Source organism: Athene cunicularia (genome assembly GCF_003259725.1).
Source record: "Athene cunicularia isolate RWA chromosome 1 unlocalized genomic scaffold, athCun1 chr1_part1, whole genome shotgun sequence".
NCBI lineage: Eukaryota > Metazoa > Chordata > Aves > Strigiformes > Strigidae > Athene > Athene cunicularia.
Genome location: NW_020799091.1, coordinates 838,506 through 853,217, shown reverse-complemented (window position 1 = coordinate 853,217; position 14,712 = coordinate 838,506). Strand labels below are relative to the sequence as shown.

Sequence of the window (14,712 nt, the reverse complement as noted above, 5' to 3'; positions counted from 1 at the left end):
CCCCCCCACCCCCCCCAATGCTGATTTACACTGCGGAGGCGTCGGTTGATGGGGGAAATGCCCCGAGTCTCATCATGGCGGGGGTTGATCCCGAGGGTGCTGAGCATCTCAGGGGAGGCAGGATGAGGCCGGGGTGCGGCGGGGGCGTCTGCAGGGAGAGCAGATGGAGACCAAAGCAGCATCAGCCCCACGGGGGAGAGGCTTTGCCGGGGTAAGGGATGCAGTAGGGTGCATCCTGCCCGCGCCTGGGTACCGTGTCACCCTGCCGGGATGGTGCATTACCCCCTGCTCCTGCTCATCCCAGCGGGAGTTTCCCCCTGCCGGGATAATGCCACTGCTGTAACGGTGGAAAAAAAAAATCCCCTTGCCAACTGTTGGGCCTCATCCTGCGTCTCCCCGCTGCTGAAAATGCCCGGCTGCCAGTGCGGCGAGTGGTGCTGAGCCTGCTCAGGTCACAGGTCTGGCCCTTTGCTTTGCTCTGAGCTGGGACAGCTCCGGAAAATACCGGCAGCATCATGTTGAGGTGGGGAACTACTGACTCTGTGAGGGTTGGGGAAACTGAGGCAGGGCGGGGGGAACAGGCACTCTGTTCCTCTAAAACCCATCCTCCAGTGGGTGCCTTTTGGCCCATAATTATAACAAATTAATCCAGCAGTGAGCGTGTTAATAAACCTTCAGGCTGTAACGAAGTGGGGAGGTCTCAGCCGGTGTCCCTGAGGACTTCAGCATCGCCGTGTTTGGGGGAGGCAGATTTCCTGGAGGGACTTGGACCCGTCACCATAATACTTGGTTCCGGGCAGTTTCCTCCTTGCTTGGCTGAAAAGGCTGATACCAACTTGGTTGGGCAAGTGGGGAAACTGAGGCACGGCTCTGTTCTCGAGCAGGGTCTGGCCAGGATCCCCCCACCGACATTGCTCCCTGGGGACCGCCAGGGAGATGGTTGCCCCCAGCCGTGGTGAGGATGGTTGGGCTAAAGCTTCCTCCTGTGCTTGCAGAGCGGCTTCACAGCACACGTGTCCCCACTGGGAGCACTGGGAGGGGACACACAACCCCACGCAGGCTCATTCCACAAGGAGATGGGGGGCCTGGGAGTTCGGTGGCTCTGGCAGCCCCCAGAGACACAGCAGGTCAGGGGAACCTGCTCCCAGTGTGCTGTGGTGGCCAGGTGGGACATCCCTGCCCCCGGGGTTGTTGGGGTGCCCAAGCACTCAGGACTTTTGGAGGATCCTTTTCCTCAGGCATTTTGGGGCATCCCTGCACCCACAATGTTTGGGGTGTCCAAATGTGCCTTAGGGGTGTCCAAGCATCCAGGACCTTTGGGATGTCCCTGCACCCAGAGCTTGGGGTGTCCTTGAACCCAGGGTCTTAGGGGCATCCAAGCACCCAGGGTCTTTGGGGTGTCCCTGCACTCACAGCTTTGGGTATCCGAGTGTCCAGGGCCTTAGGGGTGTCCCTGCACCCACAGCTTGGGGTGTCCCTGCACCCAGGGCCTTAGGGGTGTCCCTGCACCCACAGCTTGGGGTGTCCCTGCACCCAGGGCCTTTGGATGATCTCCATTCCAGTCTCCATACCCAGTACCTCGGAGCATCTTCTTTCCAGGGGCCAGCGAACGGTCTCTGCACCCGAAACGTTTGGGGTGTCTCACATCTGGAGAGTCTATATATGCAAAACTTTGGGGGTATCTCTGCACGCAGGGCACTTGGAGTATCTCTGCGCCAAAAACTTTTGGGGTATGTCTGCACCCAGTGTCTCTGGAGCACCTCCACACTCAAAACTTTTGGGGTATCTCTGAACGCAGAGCCCTTGGAATGTCTCTATACCCAGAACTTTTGGGGTATCTCATACCCAGGGTCTCTGGAGGATCTCTTCACCTGAAACTTTTGGGGTGTCTCACACCCAGAGTCTCTGGAGCATATCCACACACAAAACCTTCGGGCTATCTCTGCCCCCAGGGTCTCTGGAGCACCTCTGTACCCAAAACTTTTGGGGTATCTCTGCACCTAGGGCCCTTGGAGCATCTCCATACTCAAAACTTCTGGGGTGTCTCACACCCAGAGTCTCTGTAGCGTATCCACACCCAAAACTGTTGAGGTATCTCTGCACCTCTGAAGCATCTCTGCACCCAAAACATTTGGGGTGTCGCTGTACCCAGCACCTTTATAGTACTTCTACACCCAAAACTTTTGGGGCATCTCAGCACCCAGGGCCCTTGGAGCATCTCGCACCCAAAACTTTTGGGGTGTCTCACACGCTGGGCTCTGGAGCATCTCACCCCCAGGCTGAGCTGCAGGGGCGTCCCCCAGCGTGCTGCACGCGATGGGGGGTCTCCGAGCCCCACAACCAAGAAGACCCCAATCCATCTGCTTCCCAAGGCCGGCGGATCCATCCCACACCACCACCTCCCCGTGCCTCCCACCGCCCCGTTAATCCCCGTCCTGCGGGGCCACGGCCCAGCGCCGGGGTGCCCGGGGTGCTGGGCGGGAGGCGAATTCCTACGGGACCGCTCCGAGCGAAGCCGCCGGAGAGACGGAGGGCGCCGGGACCGACCCATGTAGGGCTGTGAGATCCAGGGCGGGCTCCTGACGCGGGCGCGGAGGAAACCAGGCGTCTCTGTGCGCTCGGTGTCATGTACTTCCTAATCCTCCCAGATTCCTCCATCGGGGTGGAGAGGGAGCGGAGGGGAGCTGGACGCCAGCCGGGCTCCTCCGGCGTTCAGCTGCCCCGCTGAGCCCCCGCACCGCCACGTAGCTCCCCTCTATCGTGTCACCCCAAAACTCATCTTTGTCTTTCTTTCCACCCGGGCAGGACATGAGGAAACACGTCATCATGACACTGCTGGACACAGAGCAGTCCTACGTGGAGTCCTTGCGCACCTTGATGCAGGTAACGCGGCACGGCCAGGGACGTGACACCCCAGACCACGTTACGGCATGACTGTCCCTCGCTTGTCACCGTCCCCAGGACCCCAAATCGGACCCCCAGCTGTGGGTGCTCTATTAGCACCGATGTGGCACGGGGGTGCACTGGGGACGGGTGGCAGTGGGGATGCTGGGGACTGCGGGACCGGAGGTGGGAGCAGCGTGGCAATAGTGTCAAGAATGGGGTGTGGGGGGTCACCTCTGTCCCCCAGATCAAGCCCGTAACATTCCTGGTGGGTTGTCACCTGGCAGGTATCGTGTCCCCAAGCCCCTTCCTGTGCTTGCTCCCCAAAAGCTCTTCCTCATGTTGCACCCCATGTCCTGGGCCGTTGCTTATGGCCGTCCCACGATGGGGGACCCCTTACACCCCCCATTCCTATGTCCCCCCATTTTCTGCTCAGTGTCATCACCTGCAGCCATGGGCCAAGATTTTTTTCTCAGCCTTTTTTTTACTGAGCTGGTTCCAACTCCCCTGGAGCAGCCTGGCCGGAGGGTCCACCCCACATTTCAGATGTTAATGAAGGTGTTTCAGAAGGTTAATGGTGGTCAACGCCCTGGAGACTAGATCATGCTGGCGTAGGTGTGGGTTGACCAACCACATCGCTGCAGGTGGAAACACCACAAAATCGGAGTTCTGCTCTGCTCCATACGAAGCAGTGCCGGTAGGACGTGCTGGGCATGTCCGCAAGGGCAATGGGGCACCCATCGTCCCAACACCCAGGCGGGCTTTTCGCATAAATCCCCTGCGAGGATGCCCCCATGGTGGGCCCAGATGTGCTCTACCAGATGTTGCTGCAGGAGGGAAGGACATCTTGGAGTCTGCTCTTAGTTGGCTTGGAGGGGTGAGGAGACTCTGGCTCTGGGATTTATTTTGGGGGAAGCTGTACGGGGTTCAGGGTTGGGCGGTGTCCTGCTGGTCTCGGCGTGGACAGACTGTCCCAGGGGCTATGCCCTCTCCTGAGGTGACAAGAGACTGGTTGGAGAGGACAGCTGTGCTGGGGCTCGCCAGTTCTCCACTGGAGGGACTGGTTGGACACAGGTGGGAGTCACAGGGCATTAATACCTGAGCTCTTCCCCACGGGACACATCCTGGCACGCTGCAGCCAGGGGGACCTCGCTTTCTGGGGGGCAGGTCATAGGGGTCCAGATGCCCCCAGCTCCCCATCTCATCTGGGACAAGGTGCTTGGATCCGTGACATGGCCCGGTGGCACCTCACGTGGGGGGACAAGGGGACAAGGACCACCTTGGAGTATCATCTTCCAGCCAAACCAGATGGTGCATGGGCAATCCTGCCTGCTGAGGCGGGGTGTGTCTCTGTGTTCTTCTTCCCCATCTGGTCCTCGCTCCCCCCATTTTATGGTGGGTGGGATGCACGGCACAGCCCAGCCCAGCTCCTGCTGGGCCACGCTAGGGCAGGTGAAGTGGATTACGAGCCTCGGGAAGGATTTGGCCCTTCTAACTTGGGTCTTCATGAGATACCCACCATCGGCTTGAGGAACCTCATCCTTGGGGGCTGACTCCTTCTTCGCCAGCTTGGATGGAGATGTTTGAAGCTGTCTGAGGTGGGTCCTGTCCTCACCGCTCAGCTCCATGGTCCTCCCAACATCCTGAAGGACAGCAGCACCTCGTACCAGTCAGTCTGAGGAGGCGGCAAGGCTTGGGAAGACCTTCCTCATCCCTCATCCCTTGCAAATCCCAGTGTCCCATTCCGGGGGTCACTGCTTCTCTCAGCAGCTCTGCCCCACGGTGGGAGGAAAGGGGTTTTGTAGTGGAGCTGCCCACCCAGCCTTGCACAGGACATGCTTTTCCTGTTGGCCCTGAGCGTCGCTCACTGGCCATTACCTGAGAGATGCTGCTGGGTCAAGTGGTCCAGGGCTTGATCCAGTGCATCCACCCTGCTGGCTCCAGCACTTCCTGGCACCAAACACCCTAAATCTCACCAGGAACACACCGGCTTTTGGATCCCAGGATCGTGCCGCCGTAATTTCCCAACTGGGTTAGGGTCTGTAGCAGATGGAGGTGACCAAGGCCTGTGATGGTGAAGATCTGGAACCTCTCAAGGCCGTGGCTGGGGAACAGAGAACGCTGTGCTTTGGGGGTTCCTCATGCAGATCTGTCCCACTCCCCACGCTGCCGTGGGGATACATTGGGTGGGACCAGACCCAGGGAGGCTGGGGAGCAAAACCTGCTGGGACCCGGTGCTGTCTGGTCCTTCCGATGGGTCCCACAACTCAACTGGGGGTTCACTGGGGGAACCCCCCGCTGCAGGATGCCACCAATCCCCATATTTACACGGGTTGAAAAATTCATACCTGGGGAGGGGGGTGTGGGAAAAGAAATCTATGGGGACCCTGATGCCTTTGCTTCCCCGCAGGGTTACATGAAGCCGCTGAAGCAGCCGGAGAACTCGCTGCTGTGCGACCCATCGCTGGTGGACGAGATCTTCGACCAGATCCCCGAGCTGCTGGAGCACCACGAGCAGTTCTTGGAGCAGATCCACGACTGCGTGCAGAACTGGCATGAGAAGCAGAAAGTGGGCGACCTCCTCGTGCAGTCGGTAGGTCCTTGCGGGGTGGATTTCCCCCAGGGAACCCAGGCGTGCCTGCTCTTGGGCACGGCCCCAGCAGGAGAAGTTTCGGAGCAGGAGACGGGGGAGTGATTAAAGGACGGGCCAAACGCGCCTGGGACGGAGAACAGGAGACGATCTCCAGGCCCGCTGTCTGCTTAGCGTAACGGCGGGGTGTTGCGGCGACCGGCTGGGTCTGCAGCTCCGCGTTTCTGCCTCGGGAGCAGAAATGTCAGGGCTGAAAAATCGAGGGGGGCGGGCAGAGGATGAGCCCTCCCCGCGCCAGCCCAGAGCCAGGATTAACCCTTGGGGCAGCTTCTCCCAGGCGTGCCCGGGAGGTCCATACTGGACCTATCCCCTCTCCCCCCCCTCCTCCTCTCTGCCCCTCCCAGTTCTCCAAGGACGTGCTGGTGAACATCTACTCTGCCTACATCGATAACTTCCTCAACGCCAAGGATGCCGTCAGGATCGCCAAGGAAGCCCGGCCGGCATTCATGAAGTTCCTGGAGGTGGGTCCTGGTTCCTGGCCCTGTAGATGCTGGCCAAGGTCCAGAGCCACCTGAAAGGCTGCTGGTGGGGCAGGAGGGGGTTTGAAAGGAGTGAACTGTTAATCTCTGGTCAGACCGAGGTTTTTCCCTGCACCTTCTTGGTTTTGTTGTAAAAACACCATGTTGGGATGAACCGGAGTCACTCCGGATGGTGTAAAAAGGAGTCGCCCTGACCCCAAATGGGTGCTGTTCCAGGTCCTGGGCTGGTGGCACGCCAGGTCCCTGCTGTGTCCCACCTAACGGGGCCATCCTTATCCCCCACCGGTGTTTTGCAGCAAAGCATGAGGGAGAACAAGGAGAAGCAGGCTCTGTCCGACCTGATGATCAAGCCGGTGCAGAGGATCCCACGATACGAGCTGCTGGTGAAGGTGGGTGCGGGCGGCCGGGTGCAGGCAGGAGGCCCTCTGTGCCATGCTGGGAGCAGGTGAGACCATGCTCCTCCTCACCTTCACATAATGGGAGCTTTTAGGGGGTCTCATGTCTCTCCTGGCCTCTTTTCCCATCCTTTGACACAAAGTTGGTGTCCCAGGGCATGCACGCGGCTCTGCCCTCCTGGGGATGGTCACCCTGAGGACTGTTACCCCGCTGTTTGACCCAACATGTCCCTACGGGTGTGCAGTCCCCTTCCCCTCTACCTTTCTGCTGGGAGGTTGGACACTGCAATGCCATTTTCGGGCCAGTTGCACTGCCACCTCCTCTGTGCCTCAGTTTCCCCGTGCCAGGGTCACTCTCCCTGGCCCTGAGGCTGGTGGGGATGTGCTTTCATAGAATCACAGGATGGTTTGGGTTGGAAGGGACCTTCAAAGGTCACCTACTCCAACCTCCCTGCCATGGGCAGGGCCACCTTCCACTAGCCCAGGTTGCCCAAAGCCCCGTCCAACCTGGCCTTGAGCCCTTCCAGTGATGAATTTCAGGCATCCATGCAGGGTGATGAGATGTGCTCTCAGAAGCTGGTGGCCTCTGTAGAGGAGGCAAAGACCAGGCTGGTGGTGGCCAAAGCTCAAGGCTTCATTTCTTCGCAAAACCCATCCTGCATGGGACTGGTTTCCATCCCCAGCAGCTAGAGCAGCATGGTAGGGGCTTTTGCCTGGGGGGTATCACGGCATCACGATGCCCTGGCTTTGCCTGTGGTGACGTCCCGGCTGTGTCCCCGTGGTAGGACCTACTGAAGCACACACCAGAGGATCACCCCGACCACCCTTTCCTCATCGACGCCCAGCGCAACATCAAGCAAGTGGCTGAGAGGATCAACAAGGGCATGAAGAGCGCAGAGGAGGTGGAGAGGAACGCCCGGATCGTGCAAGAGATTGAGTCCCACATCGAAGGGATGGAGGATGTACGTATGGGGGTCTTACAAGGGGTCTGTCTTTCCTTCTCCCCAAAACGCAACCATGTCTGCTCTTTCTGGGTCACCCCAGGCTGGGCCACTTGTTTTCTCCTCCGGGTCCTGCTTTTCCCATCATCACTTGGCCTTGGTGGGCTCCTGGGGCTTTGGTAAGGGGCTGGGGTGCTGGTTCTGAGCCTAGGTGCCACAGTGGCAGGAACGAAGCCCATGAGAGTCCCCTCCCCAGGGGCTCCCCACTCATAAGCCTTCGTGTCCCCACAGCTCCAGGCCCCACTCCGCAGGTTCCTGCGCCAGGAGATGGTCGTGGAAGTGGTAAGAGCAGGGTGGTCACCACCAGGGCCATGGGACCGCACACCGAACGGGGCAGTGGGAGGCTTCGATTGCGGGTCATGGGACACCAGTGTGCTCATGGGAGGCTATGGATGGATGGATGGATGGAGATGGATCGATGGATGAAGGTGGGAGGAGATGGGAGGAGATAGATGGATGGATGGATGGATGGATGGATGGATGGATGGATGGATGGATGGAGGATGGATGGATGGATGGATGGATGATGGATGATAGATGGATGATGGATGGATGATGGAGATGAGAGGAGGTGGGAGGAGATGGGAGGAGATGGATGGATGGACTGACGGACAGACAGATGGGGACAATATACAATTCCCCAAGTGTAAGGGAAGATAACATGGATTTAGGTGCAGGCAGAACCCACAGCAGCCCCAGGCCAGGGGTGCACAAGGAGGCTGGAGGTGGAGACCACGAGGGTCCTGGTGAGGCCATGCCTGGTGTTTCCACCCCACTGTGAGCAGGACCCCGTGGCTTTACCTACACAGCCATGTCACCCACATCCTCTTCCACCCTTGTGAGGACCCATCCTACCCCGGAGCCTCCCTATGCCAAGGCCACACATGGGGAAACTGAGGCAGGGGCTGCTTCCAGTGTCGGTGGGGGGTGGTCATTAACCCCTTGGTGTCTCCCACCACTCTGCAGAAGGCAGTGGGTGGGAAGAAGGACCGTTCCTTCTTCCTCTTCACGGACCTGCTGGTGTGCACCACGTTGAAGCGCAAGTCAGGCTCCCTCCGCCGCAGCTCCATGAGCCTGTGAGTACCACCAGACTTGAGGCCCCCACTGGGATTAACCCCCATCGTTAGGGTCGTCCCCACCAGCTGACCTGGCTTTAGGGTGCTGGGGACATGGGTGCAGCTCCGCCCCCCCCCCCCAACTTCACAGGTACACAGCGGCCAGCGTGATCGACACTGCCAGCAAGTACAAGCTGCTCTGGAAGCTGCCGCTGGAGGACGTGGACATTGTCAAAGGTCTGTCGCTTCCAAAAGGCATTGCTCACCCCTGGCTGGTGGGGAGGGGTTAATGCCATGCGCGTGTCCCCACACAGGTGCCTCACAAGCCACCAACCGGGAGAGCATCCAGAAAAGCATCTGCCGCCTGGATGAAGACCTCAGCACGTTGGGGCAAGTCAGCAAGCTGTCGGAGACCCTCAGCTTCCCCCACCAGGTATGGGAATGGTGGCCCTGATGACATCCCCTGGCTGGATAAGTTCCCTGTAGAACGGACCAGGTTGTCCTCAGTGGGAGGGAGAACCTATGGAAGGTGGCCATGAACGCCCTCAAAGGGCCCAGATACCACCAACTCCAAAGCCACAGTGAGGTTGGGGCAGCCTCCAAAGGATGCTCAGGGATGGGTGGGGGCAGCATCACTTGGTGGCCGTGGTGACATTCTCTGGCCAGACACATTCCCCATAAGACCAACCAGGAAGTCCTCAGTGGGAGGGAGAACCTGTGAAAGCATGGCTAGTGGCCATGGATGCCCTCAAAAGGCCCAGATGCCACCAGCCTCAAAGCCAAAGGAGGGTTGGGGCAGCCTCTGAAGGATGTTTGGGGGTGGACAAGGTCAGCTTCGCGTGGTGACCCTGGTGCTGACACCGTCCCTATGGGACTGACTGGGATATCCTCTGCGAGAGGGAGAACCTGTGGAAGGTGGCCACGAATGTCCTCAAAGGGCCCAGATGCCACCAGCCCCAAAGCCACAGTGGAGTTGGGGCATCCTCCAAAGGATGCTCAGGGATGGATCGTCATGCACATGGCTGGCGGCCCATCCCTGGTGTCTCCGTCCTCAGAGCCTGGACGACGTGATCAAAGACCTGATGTCCGCCATCCACCGGGAGCTGACAGAGAAGCAATCCCTGTCCTTCAGCATGGCCTTCCCCCCCAACAAGGTGGAGCTCAGCACCACCAAAGCTGACGGCACCGAGTCCTTCATCTTTGAGTTCCCCAACCCCGATGCCCGGCTTGGCTTTGAGCAGGCCTTCGAGGATGCCAAGAAGAAGCTGGGTAACACGAGGGACCAGGGAGGTGGACGCAGTTGTGGGCTCGGCATCACACCCCTGCTTTGGTAGACCCCTTTCCTCCATCACTTCCTCATCCTCCAATTTGATTTTTTCCCAGCTTCCAGCAAAAACTGCCTGGACCCAGAGTTCCTCAAGGCCATTCCCATCATGAAGACACGGAGCGGGATGCAGGTACTTGGTAGCTGGGTTCAAGCATCCCACAGGACCCACAATCCTCCCCATCCTGGTGGGCTCGCCACCAGATGCTGAGAGCTCCTCCGCCACTCCCGAATGACCCAGCTCGTCCCATTTTTTTGCTCCCTTGCAGTTTTCTTGTGCTTCTCCCAGCCACGGCAGCCCAGAAAGCTCCCACGAGGTTTGGGTTTGCAACAGCGACGGTTACGTGGGGCAGGTTTGTTTGCTCAGCGTCCGTAAGGAGCCCACGGTGGAGGCGTGCATCGCCGTCTGCTCCGCCAGGATCCTCTGCATCGCCTCCGTGCCCGGTCTCAAACGGGTGTATAGGTAGGACATTCCCACTGGCACCGTGGCGCCGGCGGGCACGGGGCGATGCTGGAGCTGCTTCTTTCCCCCCCCTTTCCCTCGTCGCGGCAGGGAGCGTGCCGAGCCGGTGGGCAGCCCCTCCTCAGAGCCGATGCCGGCGCAGCCGGAGGACGCGGGGCCGCAGCCATGCCTGCACATCTCCATCTCGGGTTCGTCGCTGGAACTCTCGGAGCCGGTCGACGGTGGCAACAGGGAGCTGGTACCCTTTGACAGCGATGACACAGATGATGAATCCTCGCCCAGTCCCTCGGGGACGCTGCAGAGCCAAGCCAGCCACTCCACCATCTCCTCCAGCTTCGGCAGTGAGTCCTTGCTTAGCAAAAAAGCCACTTTTTGGCCCCAAAATGATGGGTAGCTCTGTCGTTTTGGCTGCTCTGCTTTGCGTTCCTTGGGGAAATCTGCAGGTGGAGGCTTTTGGGCCAAGTTGATCCTGGGAAAAGAGTTGTTGGAGGGCATCAGCTCAACATGGTGGTGTTGGGATGGGGCTGGTGGCTTTGGGTAAAACCTGGTGTGGGTTTTGGTGCTCAACATCCCAATGTCTTGACATCGCAAGGGGACCTGTGGTCTCTTCCTCATCACTTCAGTGGATGTCGGGTGGTCCTGGGCTGACCCATTCCTTCCTCCTCCTCCTCTTCCACAGATGAAGAGATCCCAAGCTGCAAGGAGGCAACGGCGGAGACAACGAGCTCAGAGGAAGAGCAGGAACCCGGCTTCATGCCCATCACTGGCACCTACGGCCAAAACCGGCACGGCGAGAGCCCCACAGACGGGCGAGCCCTGCGCCGCTCCAGCCGTGGCTCCTTCACCCGGGGCAGCCTCGAGGACCTCCTCAGCCTTGACCCTGAAGCCCATCAAAGCTCCATGTGGTTGGGCACCGAGGATGGGTGGTACGTCCCCAGGATGGGGGGACACATACGTGGGGTGGATCCCGATCCCAGGTGAGCCTCAAACTTCTCCTCTGCTGCAGCATCCACGTGTACCAGTCCTCAGACAACATCCGTAACAGGAAGAACAGCATGAAGATGCAACACGCCGCCGCCGTCATGTGCATCTTGTAAGTGGGGAAGGGGGATTTTGGCTCCGAGATGTCCATGGAAGGGTGATTTGGTGTGGCTGAGCAGAGCTTTGCAGCTGGTTGTCAAAAGGTTTTTCTCCCCGTAGGTACCTGGATAACCAGGTTTTCGTGTCATTGGCCAACGGGGAGCTCGTTGTGTATCAGCGGGAGGCAGGTGAGGCCGGACTGGGGACATCGAAGGGTGCTGAGGGGGTTAAATGCAGCCCCAGAGTGGTGGCTGTCGGGTGGGTGGCTTGGGCACCCCCCTGGGGAGGGATGCGTGGGGTGCTGCTGGCTTCCCTGCCTCTACAGGAAGGGAAGGGACATCCCTTGAGGGGTGCTGGAGACCCCAAAGTTGGAGCCAGCTGGAAGTGTGCATCCTCCTCCTGGTCCCTGCCTGCCACTGGCATCCTCTGGGGACATCAGCTCATGTCCCTTCTAAGAGGGGACCTGGAGACAGGCACCTCCAACCACTGCATCCCATCAGCCGGGTCAAGATGGGGCTTTTTGGGGGACGCTTTACCCATCCCTCTCCCACCACCCTCACAGGCCGCTTCTGGGATCCCCAAAACTCCAAGTCGCTGTCCCTGGGCTCACCGGGGAGCCCCATCACCAAGATGGTGGCGGTGGCAGGGAAGCTCTGGTGCGGCTGCCAAAACCGCGTCATTGTCCTCAATACCACCACGTTGGCGCAAGAGGTACTGTGGGCGATGGCGGGAGGTCGGGGGGACGGTGACGGGCATCGGTGGCATCACTGTTGCTCTTGTCACCCACAGCACACGCTCCAGGTGGGACAGGACAGCGGGCGCAGCGTCACCTGTATGGTGAGCGCAGGGACTGGCGTGTGGGTCGCGCTGCAGAGCAGCGCCCAGGTCCGGCTCTACCACGCCACCAGCTACGAGCAGTTGACCGAAGCTGATATCACTCCCCCGGTACACAAGATGCTCGCTGGTAAGTCCCACTGGTGACACGTCTCCAGTGGGTGCCCATCGCTGTCACCAGTGGGTACCTGCAGCCATCATCCGCCTTAAAAATGTGATGCCCCGCGGCATCCAGCACTGGGAAACTTAATATCCCGCATCCCGACTAGTTTTTGGGGAAGGAAATCTGACTCCTTGCACTCATGGGGTTTGTCCTCTGTGTCGTGCAGCTGCATAATCTCACGGGGAAATAGGGCAGCCCCTGCGCAGGTGGATAATCCCACGCAAAAGGCACCCCTGGATATTTTCATAATCCCACGCAAAAACAGGGCAACCCCTGGACGGCTGCATAATCCCAGGAAGGATTAGGGCAACCCCTGGACACCTTCGTAATCCCACAAAGGATTAGGGCACCCCTGGGCATTTTCCTAATCCCATGCAGAAACAGGGCAACCGCTGGGCATTTTCTTAATCCCATGGGGAAAATAGGGCAGCCCCTGGGCAGATGAATAATCCCACGCAGAAACAGGGTAGCCCCTGGTCATGTGCATAATCCCACAAAAGGATTAGGGCACCCCTGGACATTTTGATAATCCCACGCAGAAACAGGGCAACCCCTGGGTGGCTTCATAATCCTACACAGGATTAGGGCACCCCTGAGCATCTTCATAATCCCCCGCAGAAACAGAGCAGCCCCTGGGTGGCTGCATCATCCCATAATCGGGCAGCCCAATCTGACGGCACCCCGGGGTGCTTTATACCGGCCAGGGGGATTGTGGGGTCCCTTTCCCACATCCCACGTGCCGCAGATACCCCCGGGAACAGAGACCAGTGGCAACGGCGGGGTTCACAGCCCCGTGCCGGGCAGGGTAAAATGCTGATGGCTGGGATACTCGACAGGCTCGGATGCCATTATCCGGCAGCACAAGGCAGCCTGCCTGCGGATCACGGCTCTCCTGGCGTGCAAGGATTTGCTGTGGATCGGGACCAGCGCCGGCGTGGTGCTGACCCTCGCCGTCTCAGCCAAGATGACCCCGGCCTTGGTGGGGCTGTCCCAGGGTCACACTGGCCACGTCCGTTTCCTCACTGCCATCGAGCTGCCTGATGGTTTCGACGTCCTCTTCCCATTGCCGAGGGAGACGGGTAGGTGGGATGATGGGGGGGCCCAATCCTGACCCGCTCCGGCGTCCCCCGGACTGATAACCGGGAATAGACTTGAAATGTGGTCACCGGAGTCCCCGCTCCATCCTTGCCTTGTTAAAATCCAGGGAGAAAAATCAGGGTGGGAAGAAATTGGGTGCTATCCCCCATCCAGGGAGACCCTAATTCCCACAGGGAAATGGCACCAGCAAGCCGTGTGCTGGGTGTCGCCCAGCCCAGCTCTGAGATCGGGGTGGGACGGGGAGAAGGCAGCGATGGGGAGGGGGGGTTGATGGGTGGTAATGTGGGTGGGAGGGGCTAATTTTGGGGGTATGAAGAGTTTTGGGTGTCCAAGATGTGGCAACTGGGCAAGTGGTGGTGATGTTTGGAGGATGCTGGTGGGAGGATGCTGGGATGATACTGGTGGGATGATGTTGGGATGATGCTGGGGGCATGCTGGTAGGATGATGCTGGTGGAATGATACTGGTGGGAGGATGATGTTGATGGGATGATGTCGGTGGGATAATACTGGGATGATATTGGTATGATGTTAGTGAGTGATACTGGGGGGATATTGGTGGGATGATTCTGGAATGATGCTGGGATTATGTTAGGATGATGCTGGCATGATGTTGGTGGGATGATACTGGGATGATGTTGGTGGAATAATACTGGGATGGATGTTGGTGGGTTGATACTGGGATGATGTTGGTGGAAAGATGCTGGGATGATGTTGGGATGATGCTGGGGTGATGTTGGTGGGATGATGGTGGGACGATGCTGGGATAAAACTGGGAAGATGCTCTGGGATGCTGCTGGGGAACAGGGGAGCCACAGGGGGACCATCTGACAGCCTGTGTGGGTTCTGCACTTGGCAGGGGCCGAGAAGCCGAGCGAGGCAGAGAAGCGAGACCCCTCGCGCCCTCGTGCCCCCACCCTCGCCCTCTCCAAACCCAAGATGCTGGTGATCAGCGGGGGGGACGGCTACGAGGATTTCCGCCTGACCAGCAGCAGCGAGACGGTGGGCCGGGACGACAGCACCAACCACCTCCTCCTCTGGAGAGCATGAACGGCCGCGGCCCCCCCCTCCGGGGCCACCCCAGCGAGGAACGGGGGGTGCTGGCCCCCCTATATGCAGAGGGGGGGGGTCCTGATCCCCCTCCCCGCCACCCCCCACCCCAGCGCCTCTCATCTCCAACCCGGCTGCTCTCTGTGTGCTCGGGGTTGGGGGGGATGAGCCCCCATCCCCCCGCCGTCCCCCCAGCCGCCACACCGGACTTGGCGGGGGGGGACACACACTCACACACA

At 59.5% G+C, this 14,712-nt stretch overlaps 1 protein-coding gene across 1 annotated transcript in view; it reads left to right on the top strand.

Annotated features, from left to right (window-relative positions):
• Positions 1-14,706, top strand: part of ARHGEF17 (Rho guanine nucleotide exchange factor 17) — a gene marked incomplete at its 5' end in the record, with an annotated part of 32,882 nt that extends 18,176 nt beyond the window's left edge. Inside the window, 20 exons of the mRNA XM_026850320.1 lie at positions 2,806-2,883; positions 5,294-5,476; positions 5,878-5,994; positions 6,309-6,401; positions 7,193-7,369; positions 7,640-7,690; positions 8,375-8,484; positions 8,615-8,700; positions 8,778-8,896; positions 9,519-9,732; positions 9,847-9,920; positions 10,057-10,250; positions 10,341-10,591; positions 10,930-11,176; positions 11,257-11,343; positions 11,451-11,518; positions 11,893-12,041; positions 12,120-12,294; positions 13,164-13,406; positions 14,283-14,706. Of these exons, the coding sequence (XP_026706121.1) occupies positions 2,806-2,883; positions 5,294-5,476; positions 5,878-5,994; positions 6,309-6,401; positions 7,193-7,369; positions 7,640-7,690; positions 8,375-8,484; positions 8,615-8,700; positions 8,778-8,896; positions 9,519-9,732; positions 9,847-9,920; positions 10,057-10,250; positions 10,341-10,591; positions 10,930-11,176; positions 11,257-11,343; positions 11,451-11,518; positions 11,893-12,041; positions 12,120-12,294; positions 13,164-13,406; positions 14,283-14,473 (2,907 nt within the window). The remainder of the gene's footprint in view (positions 1-2,805; positions 2,884-5,293; positions 5,477-5,877; positions 5,995-6,308; positions 6,402-7,192; positions 7,370-7,639; positions 7,691-8,374; positions 8,485-8,614; positions 8,701-8,777; positions 8,897-9,518; positions 9,733-9,846; positions 9,921-10,056; positions 10,251-10,340; positions 10,592-10,929; positions 11,177-11,256; positions 11,344-11,450; positions 11,519-11,892; positions 12,042-12,119; positions 12,295-13,163; positions 13,407-14,282) is intronic.
• Between the last annotated feature and the right edge of the window lie 6 nt (positions 14,707-14,712).